The sequence below is a fragment of the Hippopotamus amphibius genome, chromosome 1 (genome assembly GCF_030028045.1).
Source record: "Hippopotamus amphibius kiboko isolate mHipAmp2 chromosome 1, mHipAmp2.hap2, whole genome shotgun sequence".
NCBI lineage: Eukaryota > Metazoa > Chordata > Mammalia > Artiodactyla > Hippopotamidae > Hippopotamus > Hippopotamus amphibius.
The window spans coordinates 74,245,974-74,268,278 of NC_080186.1; the positions used below are offsets into that span (position 1 = coordinate 74,245,974).

The following is a 22,305-nucleotide window of genomic DNA, read 5'->3' on the forward strand; positions in this document are numbered from 1 at the left end:
ATGTAAGACTGGACACTATAAAACTCTTAGAGGAAAAACATTCTTTGACATAAATCACAGCAAGATCTTTTCTGACCCACCCCCTAGAGTAATGAAAATAAAAACAAAAGTAAACAAATGGGACCTAATTAAACTTAAAAGCTTTTGCACAGCAAAGGAAACCATAAGCAAGAGTTTCTTTTAAATGGAATGTGACAGTGATGTAAATAACTGAAAAAGTTATCGTTTAATAAGATTAATTATCTATGATAATCTTAGATTCTGCTAATGAGAAATCAGTATATATAATAATCACTAATAAAAATATTGAGTAGCAAACATTTATTGTACTATAAATAAATTTTTAAACTTATACTGATTTGTTTTAAAACTTTAATTTTTCATCATATAGTTCTTGGATTTGTATGTTTATTAATTTTGTAAATGAAACTACTACATCATTTCTCCACTTTGGTTTTATAAGCTTTGAACTTTTTGCCAGATTAAACCCTTAATTATTTTTAAATTACTAGGAAGTTCTTGAAAATTTTCTTTTGTCATTTTTCTTTAACTGTAAGATAGCTTACATATAATTAAAAATTTAAGCACCTTAGTAATTAGAAAATTTTCTGTGTTTTTCAATGATTCAAAATCAAGATTTCAATTTTATTTTTGTTGTCTAGTATAAAATTGAATACAGAAATACACATGATTGATCTTTGGTTTTTTAGGAATTACATTTAGGTGAAAACCAGATTGAAATGTTAGGGGCAGAACATCTTAAGCATCTGAATTCTATCCTTGTGCTAGACCTGCGGGATAACAAGTTAAAATCTGTTCCAGATGAAATTACACTCCTGCAGTCTTTGGAAAGGCTTGACCTAAGCAACAATGATATTAGTAGGTAAGTTTAAAGATGGAATGAATAAGAAATCATATCTGTATTTGGTTAATTTCATAAGTTATAAAATATGTAGAGATCTTTTTTGTAAATTGAATGCAATAAATGTTTATTGAGTAGGTATCATGTTCAGACCTACAAAGAGTAATTAGATTTTGTTCTTGGCAGCAAGCTTAATATGCTAATGGTATCAGCTACTCCAGCCTACTAGAACACAAACTCTAGAAAGATTTTTCTCTCTTGTTCACTGCTCTAGCTAACTCTTAAATCAGTGCCTGGGTACAAAGAAGCTGCCTGATAAATATTTGTTGAACTTGTTAAATGACTGTAAAGCCATGGGAGAGATATGAAATACTTTGGGGACTTAAAGGAGATATAGGAATCAGAATTTATTGAGAAGAATCAGGGCAGGCTTTGTGGAAGAAGTAAAATTTTTAGGTGATATTATAGAACTGGGACCAGGCTGAAGCAGGTTAATTACCTAGAGCACAAAATTTAAAAATGTACTTACTTACAGGGTCATGCCTCACTCTAGTTTCACCATGTGATCTTTGAAGGATGACCACGATTTTCAGATGTGGTCAGAATAACTCACTTGACGGGAAGAAACGGCACAAACAAAGCTCTGAAAGTTTAGAAAATAAATTGTAGGTATATATAGAGAGAACAGCAAGGAATCAAGTTGCGTTGGTAGGGTGCATGAAAGGAGACTGTGAGAATTTAGGTCTTGAAAGATAAGTTGAGGCCATGTGAAGGAGATCCTTAAAAATGCCTGGGAAGAGCCAGTTTTCATTAGTTTAGAGGTGGGGAGATTACAAACAAAGCCAACTTGATTGTAAGCATTAAAAAATAAATTGGTGATAGTGAGTTGAATACTTTGGATAGGATTGGTTTTGTAGATGGGAATTCTAAATAAATTCTATTAGATTAATGTAATAATTGTCACTAAGGAGCACTTGCTATGTCCAATTTACTGTATTGACAGCTTTGTAGATTTCTCTCTTATGTAATAAGGACCTAAAGAAGAAAAAAGAGGAAAGATGTGAAAGGTGTGATGAGTTAGAAAAAGTAGTATTTAGCAGTTGATTGTGTTGGAAATTCAGAGGAAGAGGGTAGTGAGTAAAGAATCATGGAGTTATAAAACCATAATATTTAGAGATGGAATTATTTATAGATACATAAAATGACTCAGACTTACCTAGCATTGTACACTAGTTAGTGTCTGAAATTTTGTGTTCAGATGTCAGAAACATGGTTTCCTATTCACAGAAGGAGAAAGGTTAAGCAAGGTAGACTTTCTTCTATGTGTATATTTCAATAACTTTTTAAAAATCAAAATTGTTTTCACAATGCACATATGGCATATGGTACATCTTGACCATAGATTTGAATGCTTGGACATGACGATTCTTTCCACTCTCCTCTATGTATGACAGAATTAATAAGTGACATGGATATTCTTAAAAGTACTTATAACTAATGAATGAAATAATCCCATGCCTCATAAATATTGACATATACATTTTTCCCCATAGCGGTTTTATTTTGGCTACCATACAAAGGCAGTAGAAGGCAAAACAAAACAAAAATGATGACAAATAATATTAAATAAAGTAGTCAGTAAAATATTTCTGATATATATGTTTCTCTTTCTCCAGAGCTCTGATATAAAGTGTGTGTATATCATAGGGCCTAGAACATCATGAAGCTCATAAGTATTTTCTTTCCTTTCATCTAACCTCATATTAACCTAGATATTAGACCATTCTATTCATTTTGTACCCCTCCAGAATCTCCTTTAACCAAAATATTGATTCCTTGCAATCCTTCCAAAGTGGTTTTTATAAAACACAAATTATCAGGTTGTTCCACTAAAAAACTTCGATGAGTCTCCATTGTTATAGTGCTGTTTCCCAAATATGGCTGTGTATCAGAGCCACATGAGAAGCTTTAAAAAAAAATTGCAGATACTGAGGCAACAGTGAATCAGAATCTTTAACAATGGGGCCTTAGAATTGTTTTGGTTTTTGTTTTAAAAAGTTCCTAGGAGATTTTGATGCATCTGTTTTTCGAACCAGCAATTGGGAGTCACTGTCTTGCAAAATAAAGTACAGAATTTTTAGCGTAACTGTCAAGTACATCTCACAGTCAGACTTCATTCATTCTCTCTTTGTCATCTTTCACTCCCACAGGTATCCTACTCTGACTACGCTGAACTGTAAATGTAATGACTTTTTCTTCATTTTCTTTACCTTAGAATGCCCTTTTCCTGCCTGACTGCCTGATGGAATTCTGTTCTTTTTAGGCCCAAATCCAGGCTTTGCTACTCTCTTCTCCCTAAAGTCCCCTTGCTAATTTCTACTTCTCTACTATTAGAGCAACTTTACTTGGTTAGCATTTGTTTTATTACATATATATATAATATCATATTCATTTGTTGATGTATAATTTACATACAATAAAATATACCAATTAAAATCTACAATTTGATGATTTTTGACAAATATATATGCATTTGTGTAACCATTGTCACAGTCATGAAGAATATCTTTGTTTTGCTAAAGTCTCCTTATACTCTGCAGTCAATCCCCTTTTCATATCCCCAACTCCTAGCAACCACTGATGTGCTCTGTCACTGTACTTTTGCCTTTTTAAAATACCATATAAATGAAATCACAGCATATAGTTTCTGTGTCTGTCTTTCTTCATGTAGTGTAAAGCTTTTGTGATTCATGTGATTTTGTGTATCAGTAGTTTATTCATTTTTATTGCTGGGTATTATTTCATTATACAGATATACCACCATTTATTCATTTCTTCACTAGTTAGTTTATGGATGTTTGATTTACATTCAGTTTGCTGACTGTTTTGAATATTCATGTAAGTCTCTGGTTGGACATTATTTTCATTTTTCCTGAGTAAAAATGTAGGAGTGGCATTGCTTAGTTGTATGGTAATTGTATGTTTAATTTTAAAATACTCCACTTTTCAAAGTGGCTGTGCTATTTTATATGTTCACCAACAATGTAAGATAATTCCTATATTTTGGTTAGCCATATATGTGTCTTTTTCCTTTGTTCAACTAAAAACTTTTTAAGGGAAAGGGTCTTGATATCCCTACACCAATGCCTAGTATATTACAGATGCTTAATAAATTTTGAAATTTAATATTTATGTGTATAAACTGCTTATCTTTTTGTGTACCAAAGATAAAAATGACTTTCCTTATTGAATGAAAATACAAATTATGTGACTGAAGGTTATTCTTCCTCATTTTTTTCATTTAGAGGTATTTTATTTGCTTACATTTACTTTTTAGCACTGGATACAATTTAGCAAATGTTTTATAGATCACATTCTTTATTTAGTAATCACAATATGACAGTATTGAAACAAATCTCTCTCTTTTTTTTTAACCTGTTGGCATCTATCTCAAAAGGAAATATTTTAGGCCTAAATTACTTGGACTTTCTTTGACACTAGTTTATGATGTATAGTTTGTCATATGTTGTTAGTTTTATAATCAACTACTTGGTTGAATTATACTTACCCTTAATGTTTTCCTTGAAATCAATTTAATCTTTTGTAGTCTGCCCTGTTCATTGGGAAAACTTCATTTGAAATTTCTGGCCCTAGAAGGAAATCCTTTGAGAACCATTCGAAGAGAAATTATAAATGTAAGCATATTTAGAATTCAGCTGGTTTTTAAATTTTATATTGAAACATACATGTTGATCTATAAAACTGCAACGTATGTCTTGGTGAATATGTCTTTCTCACCACCTTTTCAGAAAGGAACCCAGGAAGTCTTAAAATATCTACGAAGCAAGATCAAAGGTATTTTTTTATTTTCTCCCATATTTTGCAGGATAACATGAAAAGTGGTAAAGAGTTAATAGTGTATAAATTTACATGTATTTTTTTTTCAAGCTACTAAATTTTTTTTTTTAGCTCTTTATTGGAATATAATTGCTTTACACTCTTATACCAGTTTTTGAGGTACACCAAAGGCAATCAGCTGTATTTATACATATATCCCCATATCCCCTCCCTCCCGCGACTCCCTCCCACCCTCCCTGTCCTGGCCCTCTAAGGCATCACCCATCATCGAGTTGATCTCCCTTTGTTATACAGCAACTTCCCACTAGCTATCTATTTTACAGTTGGTAGTGTATATATGTCTATGCTGCTCTCTCACTTCGTCCCAGCTTCCCCTTCGCCCTTCGCCCCCTGCCCCCCCTGCCCCCCCAACCCCATGTCCTCCAGTCCATTCTCTGCATCTGCATCCTTATTCTTGCTCTGTCACTGGGTTCATCAGTACCATTTTTGTTTTTTTGTTTTTTTTTAGATTCTGTATATATGAGTTAGCATGCAGTATTTGTTTTTCTCTTTCTGGCTTACTTCACCCAGTATGACAGACTCTAGGTCTAGCCACCTCATTACATATAGCTTCATTTCATACCTTTTACATGTATTTTTGATATAAATATTTAGAGGAAATACTCCCTGGCAGGTGTGACTCTAATTCTGAATCCATTAGGCTACAAATATGCTGAAATTATTTAAAAAAATCATTAAATTCACAGTAATACTGTTCTATCCTTAATCTCTGAGTTGTGTTATAGTGTACTAATTAGAAAATATAACAAAAATTCTATAAGCACTCAATGCTTTATCTTTGAAAAAAGAGCAAAACTTGACTATTATAATATAAGGGTTCTATTGACTGGGAAGTATATTAATAGGCATTTGAGTATCTGCTGCATTCATATTTTTGGTAAGTTATAACAAAAATAAAGACAAAGCACATTTCTTAGGATGTGCTAATTTAGCATAAACATGCACCAAAAGATAAAATACCATAAATTTAATTTTTAGTGTTTCACTAAAATTGTGATTTATTCCAGTTTTTATTTCATGTATGTTATTGTAACACACACTAGAACATTAAGAAAAATATTTTTTGTGCCAGTGTACTGCTGCATAACGCTATAAGCCACTTCAAAACTTAGTGACTAAATGCAGCAGCTGTTAATTTAGATCACAGCTCCATTGGTTATGCACAGCCTAGTCTAGCAGTTTTGGCATATTGCCAGTCAGTAGATGTTAAATAAATAATTGTATACTTAAGCAATTTACATTTTCCACTTCGCCCTTCAAATAAATTATTTACACAATTTTCTAAGACTCTCATTTTCTGCCAGTTTCCTTTTTTCTCCATATATATTTTCTTCTCAAGAAAAGTTTGATTATTCTGATATAAATCAATTAGAAGTCATGTTAGAATAATCAAAAAACATTTTAAAGACTTTTTTTAAGACTAGTTTTAGGTTCACAACAAAATTGAGAGGAAGGTACAGAGATATCCGATATATCCTCTGCCTGCACTCATATAGCCTCCCCCAATATCAGCAAAACTCACCAGAATAGTATATTTTTTTACAAAGAATGAACCTACATTGACACCTCATAATCACCCTAAGTCTTAGTTACTTTAGGGTTCACTCTTGGTGTTGTACATTCTGTGGGTTTAGACAAATGTATAAAGACATATTTTCATCATTGTAATATCATATAAAGTATTTTCACTGCTGTGTGAATCCTCATAGGATCCGCCTATTTATCCTCCCACCCCCTACAACCCCTTCCATCCCTGGCAATTGCTGTTCTTTTTCTTGTCTCTGTATTTATGTTTTTTCTAGAATGTCATATAATTGGAATCATACAGTCTGTAACCTTTGCAGATTGTCTTCTTTCACTTAGTAATATGCATTTAATCTTCCCTCGTGTCTTTTCAGGCTTGATAGCTTATTTCCTTTTAGCACTGAATGACACGAGGGTGAGTGAAAATTATCCTCAGTCTGGCTGTAGAATTTATTTTAATTAACTTTTAGAAAAGACAAATACATCGTTCTTTGACATAATCTCCTTGCTTTTCAATACACTTTGTCCATCTGTCAACAAGCTTTCATATTCCCTCATTAAAAGATGTTTCAGGCTGAACTGCGAGCCACGAATGCAACCCTGTCTTCATTTCATCATCAGAAGTGAATCTTCGTCCTTGTAGGGCTGCTTTCAGGGGACCAGAAAGGTGAAAGTCCAATGGAGCAAGGTCAGGACTATAGGGAGGAAGCTTTAACACCTCAAAACGAAGTTTTTGCAGAGTGTCAACAGTGCGGGCAGAAGTGTGTGGATATACATTGTCACGCAAGATCACAATGCCCTTGGATAGCAGTCCTCTGCGTTTAATCCGAAGTTTAGGCTTCAGCTCTTCAACAAGCATCTCTAACCATTCATACACACGTCTTCACAACAAAACACTTTCTCCATACTGCACACAAAGTCTTCAATAAATAATGGCACCAGGTACACCCCCTGACCACAAAAAAATGAATCACTGCACACTGCTCTTCTTTCATGCAAATCACAAGTGGGACATCCATTTTCGCTTGCACTGCAGTTACAGATGAACTGATGTAACATGTTCATACCTGCACAGCAGTGACTGGGGAAACAGTAGCCTTGAACGGAAAGTGCTGATAAGACAGTGTGGCCAACAGAAGTTTTAATATAACCGGAGTGCAGATAATTTTTGACTCATCCTCATGTTTCATTGTCTGGCTGTACCACAGTTTATCTGTTCACCCACCTACTGAAAGACATAGTGGTTGCTGCCAAGTTTCGACAATTATGAATAAAGCTGCTGTTTTTGCATATGGATATCCTGTTGTTTAAGCATCATTTGTGGAAGAGACTGTCTTTGCTTCATTGTATTGCCTTTGCTCCTTTTGCAAAGATCAGTTGACTACATTTATGGGAGTCTCTTTATGAATTCTCTATTCTGTTCATTGATCTCTTTGTTCTTTTGCCAGTATCACATTGTCTTGATTACTGTCTTTAAGTTGGATAGCATCAGTCTTCCAGTTTTGTTCTTTTCTTTCAATATTATGTTGGCTATTCTGGCTCTTTTGCCTCTCCATATAGACCTTAAAATCATTTTGTTGATACTGACAATAACTTGCTGGGATTTTGATTGGGGTTACATTGAATATATAGATCAAATAGGGAAGAAATGACATCTTGACAGTACTTCATCTTTCCATCCATGAACATGGGATATCTCTCTATTTATTTAGATCCTCGTTGATTTCATTCATCAAAGTTTTGTAGTTTTCCTCATATAGTTCTTGCTCACGTTTGTTAGAGTTATACCTGAGTATTTCAATTTTGGATGCTAACGTAAAGGGTACTGTGTTTTTAATTTCAAACTCTACTTGTTTATTGTTGATAGAGAAGAAAACAGTTTACTTTTTTTTAGAACTTTTATTGAGATATAATTGACATATAATAAGCTGCATATATTTAAAGTGTACAATTTGATTTTTTTTTCTTATTAGTAATGTATATATGGCAATCCTAATCTCCCAATTCATCCCATTCCACCCCCTCCCCCCCCCCCGCTTTCCCCCCTTGGTGTCCATATGTTTGTTCTCTACATCTGTGTCTCTATTTCTGCTTTGCAAAGCAGTTGATCTGTACCATTTTTCTATACTCTGCATATATGCATTAATATATGATATTTGTTTTTCTCTTTCTGACTTACTTCACTCTGTATGACAGACTCTAGGTCCATCCATGTCTCTACAAATGTCCCAATTTCATTCTTTTTTACAGCTGAGTAATATTCCATTGTATGTATGTACCACATCTTCTTTAACCACTCATTGTTGTTGGACATTTGGGTTGCTTCCATGATCTGACTATTGTAAATACTGCTGCAGTGAACATTAGGGTACACATGTCTTTTTGAATTACGGTTTTCTCAGGGTATATGCCCTGTAGTGGGATTGCTGGGTCATATGGTAACTCTATTTTTAGTCTTTCAAGGAATCTCCATACTGTTCTCCATAGTTGTTGTATCAATTTACATTCCCACCAACTGTGCAAGAGCATTCCCCTTTCTCCACACCCTCTCCAGCATTTATTGTTGCTAGATTTTCTGATGATGCCCATTCTAACTGGTGTGAGGTGATACCTCATTGTATCTGTAGGTCCTTTTCTTCTCTTATGTTTCCCGCTTAGAGAAGTTCCTTTAGCATTTGCTGTAGGGCTGGTTTGGTGGTGCTGAATTCTCTTAGCTGTTGCTTGTCTGTAAAGCTTTTGATTTCTCCGTCGAATCTGAATGAGATCCTTGCTGGGGAGAGTATTCTTGGTTGTAGGTTCTTCCCTTTCATCACTTGAAATATATCATGCCACTCTCTTCTGGCTTGCAGAGTTTCTGCTGAGAAATCAGCTGTTACCCTTATGGGAGTTCCCTTGTATGTTATTTGTCATTTTTCCCTTGTTGCCTTTAATAACTTTTCTCTGTCTTTAATTTTTGTCAATATGACTACTATATGTCTTGGCATGTTTCTCCTTGGGTTTATCCTGCCTGGGACTCTCTGTGCTTCCTGGACTTGGGTAGCTATTTCCTTTCCCATGTTAGGGAAGTTTTCAACTATAATCTCATCCAGTATTTTCTCAGGTCCTTCCTCTCTCTCTTCTCCTTCTGAGACCCCTATAACGCGAATGTTGGTGCATTTAACGTTGTCCCAGAGGTCTCTTAAGCTGTCTTCAGTTCTTCTCATTCTTTATTCTTTTCTGCATCAGTGATTATCACCATTCTGTCTTCCAGGTCAGTAAATCGCCCTTCTGCCTCAGTTAATCTGGTATTGGTTCCTTCTAGTGTATTTTTCATTTCCGTTATTGTGTTGCATATCTCTGTTTGTTTGTTCTTTAGTTCTTCTAGGTCTTTGGTAAACTTTTCTTGAAACTTTTCAATCTTTGCATCCAGTCTTTTTTCAAAGTCCTGGATCATCTTCATCATGATTATTCTGAATTCTTTTTCCAGAAGAGTGCCTATCTCCTCTTCATTTTGTTGTTTTTCTGGGGTTTTATCTTGTCCCTTCATCTGGTACAAAGTCTTTTGCCTTTTCATTTTCTCTCTCTTTCTGTGGCTGTGATTTTCAGTTCCACAAGATGAAGTACTGCTGATACTGCTTGATTCTGCTGCCTGCCCTCTTGTGGAGGAAGCTGTCTAGGAGGCTCCTGGGTGCTTCCTGATGGGAGGGACTGATGATGGTAGGTTGGGCTGGGTGGGCAGAGCTCAGTAAAACTTTAATCCGATTTGGTGGGCAGAGCTCAGTAACACTTTAATCTGCTTGTCTGCCAATGGGTGGGGCTGTGTTCCCACCCTGGTGGTTGTTTGGCCTGAGGCGACCCAGCACTGAAGCTTACAGGCTTTTTGGTGGGGCTAATGGTGGACTCTGGGAGGGCTCACACCAATGAGCACCTCCCAGAACCCCCACTGCCAGTGCCTCCGTCTCCTCGGCGAGCCACAACCACCCCCCAACTCCGCAGGCAACCCTCCAGCACCAGCAGGTAGGTCTGGTTCAGTCTCTTATGGGGTCACTGCTCCTTCCCCCTGGGTCCTGGTGAGCACACTTTCTTGTGTGCCCTCCAAGAGTGGAGTCTCCATTTTCCCCAGTCCTGTGGAGGTCCTGCAATCAAGTCCCGCTGGCTTTCAGAGTCTGATTCTCTGGGGATTCCTCCTCCCATTGCTGGACCCCCAGGTTAGGAAGCCTGATGTGGGGCTCAGAACCCTCAGGACTTGTGTGGTATAACTGTTCTCCAGCTTGTGAGTCACCCACCCAGCATTTATGGGATTAGATTTTAACGTGATTACACCCCTCCTGTCGTCTCATTGCGGCTTCTCCTTTGTCTCTGGATGTGGGGTGTTTTTTTTGGTGAGTTCCAGTGTCTTTCTGTCGATGATTGTTCAGCAGTTAGTTGTAATTCTGGTGCTCTTGCAAGAGGGAGTGAACGCACGTCCTCCTACTCTGCCATCTTGATCTCAGTGATACCTCATTGTAGTTTTGATTTGCATTTCTCTAATAGTTAGTGATGTTGAGCAGCTTTTCATGTGCCTCTTGGCCATCCGTATGTCTTCTTTGGAGAAATGCCTATTCAGGCCTTCTGCCCATTTTTTGATTGGGTTGTTTGTTTTTTTGATATTGAGCTGAATGAACTGTTTATATATTTTGGAGATTAATCCTTTGTTGATCCATTTTCAAATATTTTCTCCCATTCTGAGGGTTGTCTTTTCATCTTCTTTATGGTTTTCTTTCCTGTGTGAAAGCATTTAAGTTTCATTAGGTCCCACTTATTTATTTTTGTTTTTATTTCCATTACTCTAGGAGGTGGGTCAAAAAAGATCTTGCTTTTATTTGCTTCGAAGAGTATTCTCACTGTATTTTCCTCTAGGAGTTTTATAGTGTCTGGCCTTACATTTAGCTCTTTAATCCATTTGGAGTTTATTTTTGTGTGTGGTGTTAGGGAGTGTTCTAATTTCATTCTTTTACATGTAGCTGTCCAGTTTTCGCAGCACCACTTATTGAAGAGGCTGTCTCTTCTCCATTGTATATTCTTGCCTCCTTTGTCACAGATTAGTTGACCATAGTTTATTTCTGGGCTTTCTCTTCTGCTCCATTGATCTATATTTCTGCTTTTGTGACAGTACCATATTGTCTTGATTACTGTAGCTTTGTAGTATAGTCAGAAGTCAGGGAGTCTGCTTCCTCCAGCTCTGTTTTTTTCCCTCAAGATTGTTTTGGCTATTTGGGGTATTTTGTGTCTTCATACAAATTTTAGGATTTTTTGTTCTAGTTGTGTAAAAAATGCCATTGGTGATTTGATAGGGATTGCATTGAATCTGAGGATTAATTTGGGTAGTAGAGTCATTTTCACAATGTTGAATTCAATTTACTTTTTTATATTAACCTTGTATCCTGCAACCTTACTATAGTATAATGATTTAGTTCCAGGAGGTTATTTTTGGATTTTCTAACTAGATGATTGTACCATCTGTAAACAAAGACAGTTTTATGCTCTCCTTCCCAATCTGTGTACCTTTTATTGTTACCTTTTTACTATTACCTTTTCTTGTCTTACTGCATTAGCAAGAACTACCTCCAGTGCAGTGTTGAAGAGGAGTGGAGAGAGGGAACATCCTTGCCTTGTACCTGATCTTAGGGGGAAAGCTTCAAGTTTCACAACATTAGTTATGACAGCTGTAGGGTGTTATAGTCTTTCGTAAGTTGAGAAAGTTCCCTTGTTTCTGTTTTGCTGAGTTTTTATCATGAATGGCTGTTGGATTTTATCAGAAACAGTTTATATATCTATTGATATGACCATGTAATTTTTCTTTTTTAACCTGGTGATGTGAAGGATTACATTAGTTGAATTTTGAATGTGGAACTAGCCCTGCATATCTGGGTAAATTCCCAGTTGGTTATGGTATGTAATTCTTTTTATTCCTTTTTAGATTCAATTTGCAAATATTTTGTTAAGGATTTTTACATGTATGTTCATGAGAGATTTTTCTTTCTAGTTTTCTTTTCTTGTAATTTCTTTGTCTGGTTTTGGTATTAGGGTAATACTGGCCTTATGGAATGAATTAGGAAGTGTTGCCTCTGCTTCTGTCCTCGGAAAAAGATCGTAGAGGACTGGTATAATTTCTTCCTTAAATGTTTGATAGAATTCACCAGTCATACTATCTGGACCTGGTGCTTTCTCTTTGTTTTGGAAGGTTATTAATTATTGATTCAATTTCTTTAATAGACAGTAGGCCTGTTCAGGTTGTCTGTTTTTTCTTCTGTGAGTTTTGAAAGATTGTGTATTTCTAGGAATTGGCCCATTTCATCTAGGTTATCAAAATTGTGGACATAGAATTTTTCTTAGTATTCTTTCATTATCCTTTTTGTGTCCATGGAAGCTGCAGTGATGTCTTGTCTTGCATTTCTGATATTAGTAATTCGTGTCCTCTCTCCTTTTTTCTTAGTCTGGCATAGAGGCATACTGATTTTATTGATGTTTTCAAATAACCAGATTTTGGTCTTATTGATTTTTTTCTATTGATCTCCTGTTTTCAGTTTCATCAATTTCTGCTCTAATTCTTATTATTTCTTTTCTTCTTACTTTGGATTTTCTTTTTCTAATTTTCTAAGGTAGAAACTTAGATTGGTGATTTTAGAACTTTCTTCTTTTCTAGTATATGCATTCAGTGCTGTAAGTTTCCCTCTAAGCACTGCTTTCACTGCACCAAAAGATTTTATTAACTTGTGTTTTTATTTTTATGTAAAAATATTTTAAAATTTCTCTTTAGATTTCTTCTTTGAGCTAGCAGTTATTTAGAAATAACAGCTGTTTAATATCCACATGTTTTGGGAATTTCCAGTTATCTTTCTGTTATTGATTTCTAGTTTAACTTTTTTAAAATAAAACAGCTTTATTTTCATGTAATTCACAGGCCATACAATTCTTCCATTAAAATTGTACAATTACATGTTTTTTTGCTATATTAACAGATAAGTGAACCATTGCTGTAGTCAATTTTAAACATTTTCATTACCTCAAAAAGAATTGCAGTACCTTTTGGCTGTTATGGATAATGCAATGGTAAACATTTGTTTAGAAGTTTCAGTGTGAGCATGTGTCTTCATTTCTCTTGTGTGTATATCTAGGAGTGGAATTGCTGGGTCATATGTAATTTTATGTTAAATCATTTGAGAACTGTCAGACTGTTTTTCATAAAGCAGCTGCACCAGTTTACATTTTCATTAGCATTGTATTGGAATTCCAATTCTTCCACATCCTCACTAACACTTGTTTTCTGACTTTCTGATTCTAGCCATTCTAGTGGGTATAAAGTAGTATCTCATTGTAGATTTGATTTGCATTTCCCTATTGAATAACGATGTTGAGCATTATGTGCTTGTTAGCCATTTGTACATCTTTGGAGAAATATCTCTTGAGATCCTTTGCCCAATTTTTATTTATTTTTTAATTATTGAGATGTAATAGTTCTTTATGTATTCTAGATATGTCTCTTGTCAGGTGTATGATTTGCAAGTATTTTCTAGGCTTCTGTGGGTCTGTTCATTTTCTTGATAGGGTCCTGTGAAACACAAGTTTTTTTTGAATTTTGATGGAGTCATTTTCTTTTTTTGCTTATGTGTTTGGTTTCATATCTAAAAATCCTTTGCAAAATTCTGTTCTATGAAGATTTTCTCCTATTTTTTCTTCTGAGAGTTTTATACTTTTGCTCTTACATTCATGTCTTTGACCCACTTCGAGTTAATTTTTATATATGATATAAGAGTCTAATTTCATTCTTTTGCATGTGACTGTCCAGTTTCTGTGTACCATTTGTTGAAAGACTTCTTTTCTAACTGAATGGGTCTTGGCATTTTTTTGTTGAATATCAGGGTTTATTCTGGACCCTCAGTTTTATTCCATTAATCTGTATGTCTATCCTGTGCTGGTACTACACTTTCTTGATTACCATTGCTTTGTAGTAAGTTTTCCAATTGGGAAATGTAAGTCCTCCTACTTTATTCTTCTTTCTTGGGTTTGTTTTGGCTATTCTAGGTTTCTTGCAATCCCATACAAATTTTAGAATCAGCTTGTTAGTTTCTACAAAGAAGTTAGCTGGGATTCTGATAGAGATTGCATTGAATCTAGATGAATTTACGGAATATTGCCATCTTAATTTTTTTAATCAAAAAGTCAATAAATGTACATGGTAAAAAAAATTCAAGCAATATACAAGAACATATAATGAAAAGTAAATCTATTTCTCACAGTAGTCCCCTCCCTCTCTCTTTACATTCTCTTTGATGCTGATTATTAAAAGTAGCTCTTTGGAAAGTATTGAGAATGTTGTATTTCAGTATATAATCATACTAATATATGTGTATATTTTTAAAATAATGCTGGGTTTTGTTGCTGGTTTAATATTGTCTCTCTGCTGATGTGATTTGGCAATATATATTACACATTCCCGAAAGTGACATAACCAAACCGCTAGTGAACATCTAAATACCAAAGCATTTCACTTGGCATTAATATTTCCCATAGTGACTTTTATTTCTATTTGATATTCTGTCATTTATTCTGTGCTACTTCTGTAAAGAAAATATTTATATGATACGTATTTGTGTGGAAAATAATAGCTTAATTATTAATTAATGAATAACTGATGAGCTTAACGCAAGAAAAATATACTTAGTATTATTCAACAGATGTTTATTAAATGCCTACTGGGTTGAAGCAAGATCAGGGATACTACTAATTTTTTTTTTTAATGTTTTTTTTGCAAGCCTCTGCTCTTAACGTATGAATACTAGGACCATTTTATCTTTTTTTATACTGCTGAAAATTAATAGCCTTATTTTATTTCTGTTTAGATTGTTGAAGTCTCTTCTGCCAAAAAATCACAAAGCTATCTCTTTTAAATGTGTATGATTTTTGTTTGGTTTTGTTTTTTATGCCATATGATGACAGTGTTAAACATTAAACAGTCTCTGGAGATTAGTGAAAGGGTTGATTATATGTAAATATGTGGGTAGGTCTGCATGTTAGGAAATACCTATTGAAAATAAATTCTTATATTTGCTAAGAAAAATCTGAATATAAGTAATGTACCAAGAGCTTATTTGTTTATGCAAATTGCCAGATTTTAAATGATTGGGGATAATCAGCTTCATAGTATCCTAATCTGAAAAGGTAAGCAGATGCCTATTTGGTAGACATTTTTGGAAAATAATACTTTGCTTTGTTAACACATTCCTTCATTAGAAGGCATACCGTACTATTTTTGCTTAAGATGAAAGATTGTCATTGTTTTTTCTGAGACATTGTAGTTATTCTTTATTCTTTCCTACTCCTAAATTTTATTATGGTAGGATATATTAAAATATTTTGAACTTTCTTTTCAATTAAATAAAGATTAAATTCTAGACCTAAATTTGAGATATTAGAAATAAAGCATATGAAAAGACATTTTTACCAATAATATCTATCAATAGAAATCATGTAAACTATTTTTAAGTATTTTCAAGAATTTTAAAAATGACTGTAGTTTAAATATTGGTTTTATATAACTTTTCTTTTGCCAGATGATGGACCTACCCAAAGCGATTCTGTTACTGAGACTGCCATGACACTACCAAGTGAATCTAGAGTCAATGTACATGCCATCATCACATTAAAAATATTAGACTATAGGTATGTAATTCATTTTTTTAAATGTTGCAAAACACATAGGAAACTTTCAGAAATAATCCTTCAGAAAAAGGAGAGTTAGTGAAGAAGGATTCATCAGAGTGCATTAGTACTTAGAATAATAGCAATTGCAAAAACAGTGATGAGATAAAAGCATATTAAAAGTACAATGAAGTTAAATGCTCATTCCTTAGGTGATTTGTGTTTATTAGGCTTAAGAGATAGATAAATGGTTATTAATAGTAAAATTTGTATAATAAAGAACATTTTATTGTTATAAAAAATACGAGGGACTTCTTAGGTGGCTCAGTGGTTAAGAATCTGCCTGCCAATGCAGGGGACATGGGTTCGATCCCTTCTCCAGGAAGATCCCACATGCCGCGGAGCAACTAAGCCCCTGTGCCACAACTACTGAGCCTGCGCTCTAGAGGCCATGAGCCACAACTATTGAGCCCGTGTGCAGCAACTGTTGAAGCCCACGCACCTAGAGCCTGTGCCCTGCAACAAGAGAAGCCACTGCAATGAGAAGCCCATGCACCACAATGAAGAGCAGCCCCGGCTCGCTGCAGCTAGACAAAAACCCTGTGCAGCATCGAAGACCCAACGCAGCCAATAAATAAATAAGTAAAATTAATTAATTAATTAAAAAAAATAAAATTTTTCGGCTTAGTTACCAGCATCCAGAGAGAATTTTATACATATCGGAGGGGGTCCTATATTGGTAACTAAGCAATAAATATCATTTATTTAATGAAACACCTCAAACAGGCAAAACTTGAGAGGTTGTACTCTGTATATCTGAATACAAGTCAAATAACATGTGATAATAATGTGCTCTCGTAGCACATATGTTAAGCCTGAAATAATTACAGTGTTGGTATATAAACTGAGGCAGAAGCCTAATAGTTTTTATATATTATGGGAATGTGTTCGATTAGAGAAAGAAGATATCTATGCAGGAATTGGAAGTGGTTGTCAGGTATTCTTCAGTACTATCTAGGGCAACAATAATAAAAACAACCAATACTGTCAAAGCTCTTGGAGTGATTAGCTCATGTCGGGGTATTGTATTGAAAATACAAAAGAATGCAGACTCAAGTCAGATAGTGACTGGGGTTTATTCAGTTATCCACAGAGCCAGCATTAATTTCTGGCCTCTTTTCCTTAATGTAGCAGTAGATACCACCTGCTCAGCAGTAAAGATTCAATCTCCATTTCAGATTTGTTGTGTTTCATTCACATAGAAATCACTACTCTAAGCCACCTTCCTCTTTGACACTGTAACACAAGGTACTACTCGTCCATGCTTGTAGTTGTGTCCTTCTCATAGCATAACATAGCTATTTAGCATGTCTTATCTTACACAAAATATATCCATTTATTCAGTAGATATTTTTGGAGTCTACTAGGTATCAAATTCCATGCTAGGTGTCCTAATACACTGAATGTTCAGACAGACTTGATTCCTGCCTTGGAATTTCTTAGCTTAAAATTTCTTTTATCTCTGGCTTCCATTCCCTCCACTGTGCATGGATGCAATTTATTGTGTTTCTATTCTATGCTGGACACTGCACTAGGTACTTCACATATACTCTTGCTTTTAATCGTTTAAACAATCTATAAAGTAGTATTGATTAAAATTTTTTTGGTGGGGTATAATCATTCCCATTCTTTAAAGGCACAGGTATCACAAAGGCATAATAAAGATAGCACTTAAGACCATATATCTTAGATTGTTTTGATTCTAAATTCATTTTAATTTGTTTTCATTGGAGACTTTAATTGGATGGGAGTATCCTATTTAAAATATAAATTATTTCCCAATCTTAAGGCATAAATGCTTTCAACTAAAGTTTTAAAAATAGCATAAATCGTCAAAGTTTAATTCAAATAAATCAGTTCCCCATGACTTGAACATTTCCGATCAAAAAGATAACAGTGCTCCATCCGCACAGCAGAAAATGGGGCCCAAAAGCAAAGGCGGAAGGTGAAGTTTAGGCTTTTTATCTTTCTATATTACAGTGCTTTTCTTATATAGTTCTCCCATATTGCACATTATACATGATATTGTTTTCTTGTTCATAATCATTTATTTGGCATTCCATTCAAGATCCTTTTAAGTGGATGAGGTTAGGTATTAAATATTGTAAAAGAACATAAGCATTATAGCTAATTATAAAATCAAATTGTTAAATCTGCAAATCTACACTTTTATTTAAGATTAAATTTATATTTTATTGGAAATATAACTGAAAATTTTAATGAAAAGGAAATGTATTTATGTTTATATTTGCAAAAATCCTGGCATAAATAATGATGAATAACTCTTCAGATTCTAATTTCATGAAACTGAGGTTTAAGGAAGATAAATTAGAAAGCTTATTAATGGAAGAACCAGGAATAATTTAGTCCAAGGCCACTAGTCTGTGTAGCTTTTCACATGCTAAATGAGAGAGAAATTAGTTTAGGTTATGAGAAAACTAGTTTAGTATAGTGTTTAACTTCTAGAAACAATTTTTTAAAAATATATATATATTTTTAAATTTTATTTATTTATTGAATTTATTTATTGGCTGCTTTGGGTCTTCATTGCTGCACACGGGCTTTCTCTAGTTGCTGCGAGTGGGGGCTACTCTTCATTGTGGTGCACAGGCTTCTCATTGTAGTGGCTTCCCCTGCTGCAGAGCTTGGCCCTAGGCGTGTGGGCTTCAATAGTTGTGGCACATGGGCTCAGTAGTTGTGGCTCACGGGCTCTAGAGCATAGGCTCAATAGTTGTGGCGCACGGGCTTAGTTGCACCGTGGCACATGGAATCCTCCCAGGGCAGGGCTTGAACCCGAGTCCCCTGCATTGGCAGGTGGATTCTTCACCACTGTGCCACCTAGGAAGTCCTAGAAATGATTTTTGTATTATAGTTAACTACATACCCAAACAAAATTAACAGCTATCCTCTGTTAGAGATTTTTAAGAAAAGGGGCTAGATCAGTTTTTAAAACTAGAGATTCGGTTCTGCTCTGAGGTAATCTGTTTAGTGTTCCTTTACTGTATGACTTTTGGACATCTTAGACTCTGAAGATATCTCTCTGTTTTTATTCACATCAGATATATGACTGCACAGTAGGTGTGGCACAAAGTGTTATGACACAATATGGTGTCTGAATTCCTAACAGTTAACATTTTGTGGGTCAGCAGGTTTTTGTGGCATTTTTTACAGAACTTTATAATCAACTACTTTGAAAAATCTCTTTATGAAATCTTAAAAGCCCTTTAAAATGAAAAGCAATCATCATATATTTCCAGATTGCTAAGAATGATTAATTTTAAATCATTTTTCATTTAGCAATAAACAAACAACTTTGATTCCTGATGAAGTGTTTGATGCAGTAAAAAGTAACATTGTCACTTCTGTTAACTTCAGTAAGAATCAGCTATGTGAAATTCCCAAAAGGTAAGAACTGTTCATGATACTGTTTCTATTAAATTGTGAATCATTCTCAGTTGTACTTGCATCTTAATTGCAAGAATAATTATTTTTCATAGTTTTTTAATTAGGAAGTATATATAAAATTTCTTATATTGTTAACATTTGAGGGTTTGGTCAAATTTGCTTACGTATTTCCTGAGACAATTTTAACATTTGTTCTGAGAGAAATATAGGTTAAAACTTTCTTTTTCTTTTACATTTTAACTTGGAAGATAGGTATTAAAATTATTAAAAATATTTCTTTTTTCCTATATATGAAATATCAGAGGAAAGTTTTAAGAGACCATCTAAAGCCAGTTCCATCTAGATTAATAGGAATTTGGGGGTTTGTGTTAATGAATTGCCAAGTCACTGAATTTTCCACTGATGATAAAAGCAAAATTGACAACTGTTAATATTTTGCTCCCAGAAAAGGATTCTTCATTTACAAACATTAGAAGATGTTTGCATTGTACTTTGTACTGTTTAATACATCTCTCTGGATGTTAATTATCGCAAAATCTTTAGGTTTTGAGAGAAAATTAGTATAGTGTTGAACTTCTAAAAATGACATCTTGCTGTTAACTGAATATCCAAAGAAAGTTAGCAAATAGCTTAGCAATTAAAACAACAGTATGGGAGACAGAATAGGGTAATGATAAAGAACTTGGGCAATAGAGTCAGTTGCTTGTATTTATATCCCAGATCTAGGAGCTTTATGGCTTTGGGAAGGTTAACTAGCTTGTCTTAGTTTCCTTAGCTGTGAAGTAGAGATAATAATAGACCTATTTGCAAGAATTATATTAAGTGACATATCCACTTAAAGCATTTAACCAGTGCCTAACACTTAGTAAATACTTAAGTAGTTAAAAAAAAAAAAAAAAAGGATGTATGGGGAAATTTCATCTGACTGCCAAAAAAATTTTTTAGATGCTTAAAATTTTTAAAAAGTCAGACAAACTATTATTTGCTTTCTATTTACAGAGAATAGTTTGAGGACTGTAGAGCTTGAAAGATGATAACTTGAAGAGATTCTACTGAGAAAGATCTAATTCATCTTCTCTTTCTCTTTGGTTTAATATTTGAGCATTTAGATTTGCTGTCAGATAGGACAAGTTTGCCTTGGGTGTCCTGGATCAAACAAGCTGATTGGGGACGAAGATGGAAAGAGTTAAAAAATATTATGTTATTGTTTACTTTCTAATTTTATCCCACAGTCTGGTTATTCTTATGCAAAACTATGTTTTTCTATGTTTTTTCTCAAGTCAAACTTTTCACCGTATTATTTTTTGATTGCAAAAATAATATTTATAAAATATTGGACTAAATGAGGAGGCAAATAATTTATGGTTTCATCACTGATTTATTCTAATAACTTCCTGGCGTATTTTATTTCAAGCTGCTACCCATTTAGAATTATACTTATAATTTGTATCTTGACTGGTTTATTTGTCATAAATATTTTCCCATATTGTAAACAATACTTTAAAAATCTGATTTATCTATATACCATAAGCTTGATTATGGCAGTAAATGAAACAAAACGTTGTATCTTTAGGCCAAATTTTCAGAAGCATTACTAAATCAGAGTATGGCTCTCAATACATACATCCAAAAGCTTTCCAAAAAAGTTTTATCAGTTATGTAACCAAACTCATTGTATCTTTCACTGTATCTTCTTTAGCAAAGCATTTGATTTTCTTTCTTTCTTTTTTTTTCTTTGCTAATATGATAGACAAAAATGATTTATAGTTTAACTTTCGTTTTTTGGCAAATCATATATAACATGTCTTGTTCTTATAGTTAAATTAATAGCATACTTTCAAACTGCTAAGTTTGATCAAGTTTACTTAGAAATATTTAATTCTTCCTCTCTAAGTATTTGGCTTAAGTTGCTTAGTAGTAACACTTAGCAAACCTAGGAATTCACTTAATATTTTCTTGCAATCATGATTAAATAAAATTTGGATAACAGATACTATACTTTTAAAATGTTGCCATATCATATTTAAAAAACAGTTTGAAGTACCAGATACTTATGGTACTTAGATGGTTTTATATTTTGGAGTCTAAAACGAAAACTACTGTGTCACGGGATATATGGCTAACAATTGATTTTATGGATTCAAGTCATTAACAGAGTATAGTATAGACATTGCCTAGATTTCATTTTTTTTGGTCCATAATTGGTTTAAATATAAACCAAATGATTTCTTAAACTTCAACATACATTTAAGGTCAAATAGAAATTCTTGGACAGATTATAGCTGTTTTTAAAAATCTGTTTTTATCAGTTAACACATCCAAACTGATTGCAGTTTTTGTGAGAAAAGTAAAAGTTACAGAAAATCTTAATTAGCAAAAATAATATGATTTTTTTTTCTATAGTCTGCCTGTAGTTTTGAAGTTCTGACAGTGAATTTAAGTAGTATTAACATTTAAAAATTATTTTTGTTTCAGGATTGTTGAACTGAAGGAAATGGTTTCTGATGTCAATCTCAGTTTTAATAAACTTTCCTTTATATCCTTGGAATTATGTATGCTTCAGAAATTGACTTTTTTAGATCTCAGGTATTTATTGGTACTGTTGCTTCCCTTTTTTTGGTAATAACTTATCACTAACTCTTGCCCTTTCCCTCATGTTTTTCTAGGAAAAGAAATTGGTCTTTAGTTTATTAATAACATTTTAGGAGAAATTTAAAATTAAGCATTTAGGAAATATATTAATCAGATGTCATTGAAGGTAATTTACAAGTTATGTGACAAGACAAAATTACTTAAAAACTATTAGAAAATATTAACACATTCTTTAGATGCATGCTTAAGCAAAATTACAGATAGCACATGGAAAGTGTTTGGTT

General features: G+C 33.8%; 1 protein-coding gene across 5 annotated transcripts in view; it reads left to right on the forward strand.

The window, feature by feature from the left end:
- Window positions 1–22,305, forward strand: part of LRRC40 (leucine rich repeat containing 40) — a 54,541-nt gene that overhangs the window by 25,142 nt on the left and 7,094 nt on the right. For all 5 annotated transcript variants that reach the window (XM_057716500.1, XM_057716507.1, XM_057716516.1 and 2 more), the window contains 6 exons: window positions 711–883; window positions 4,470–4,557; window positions 4,672–4,717; window positions 15,877–15,985; window positions 19,322–19,429; window positions 21,905–22,015. In XM_057716500.1, the coding sequence (XP_057572483.1) occupies window positions 711–883; window positions 4,470–4,557; window positions 4,672–4,717; window positions 15,877–15,985; window positions 19,322–19,429; window positions 21,905–22,015 (635 nt within the window). The remainder of the gene's footprint in view (window positions 1–710; window positions 884–4,469; window positions 4,558–4,671; window positions 4,718–15,876; window positions 15,986–19,321; window positions 19,430–21,904; window positions 22,016–22,305) is intronic.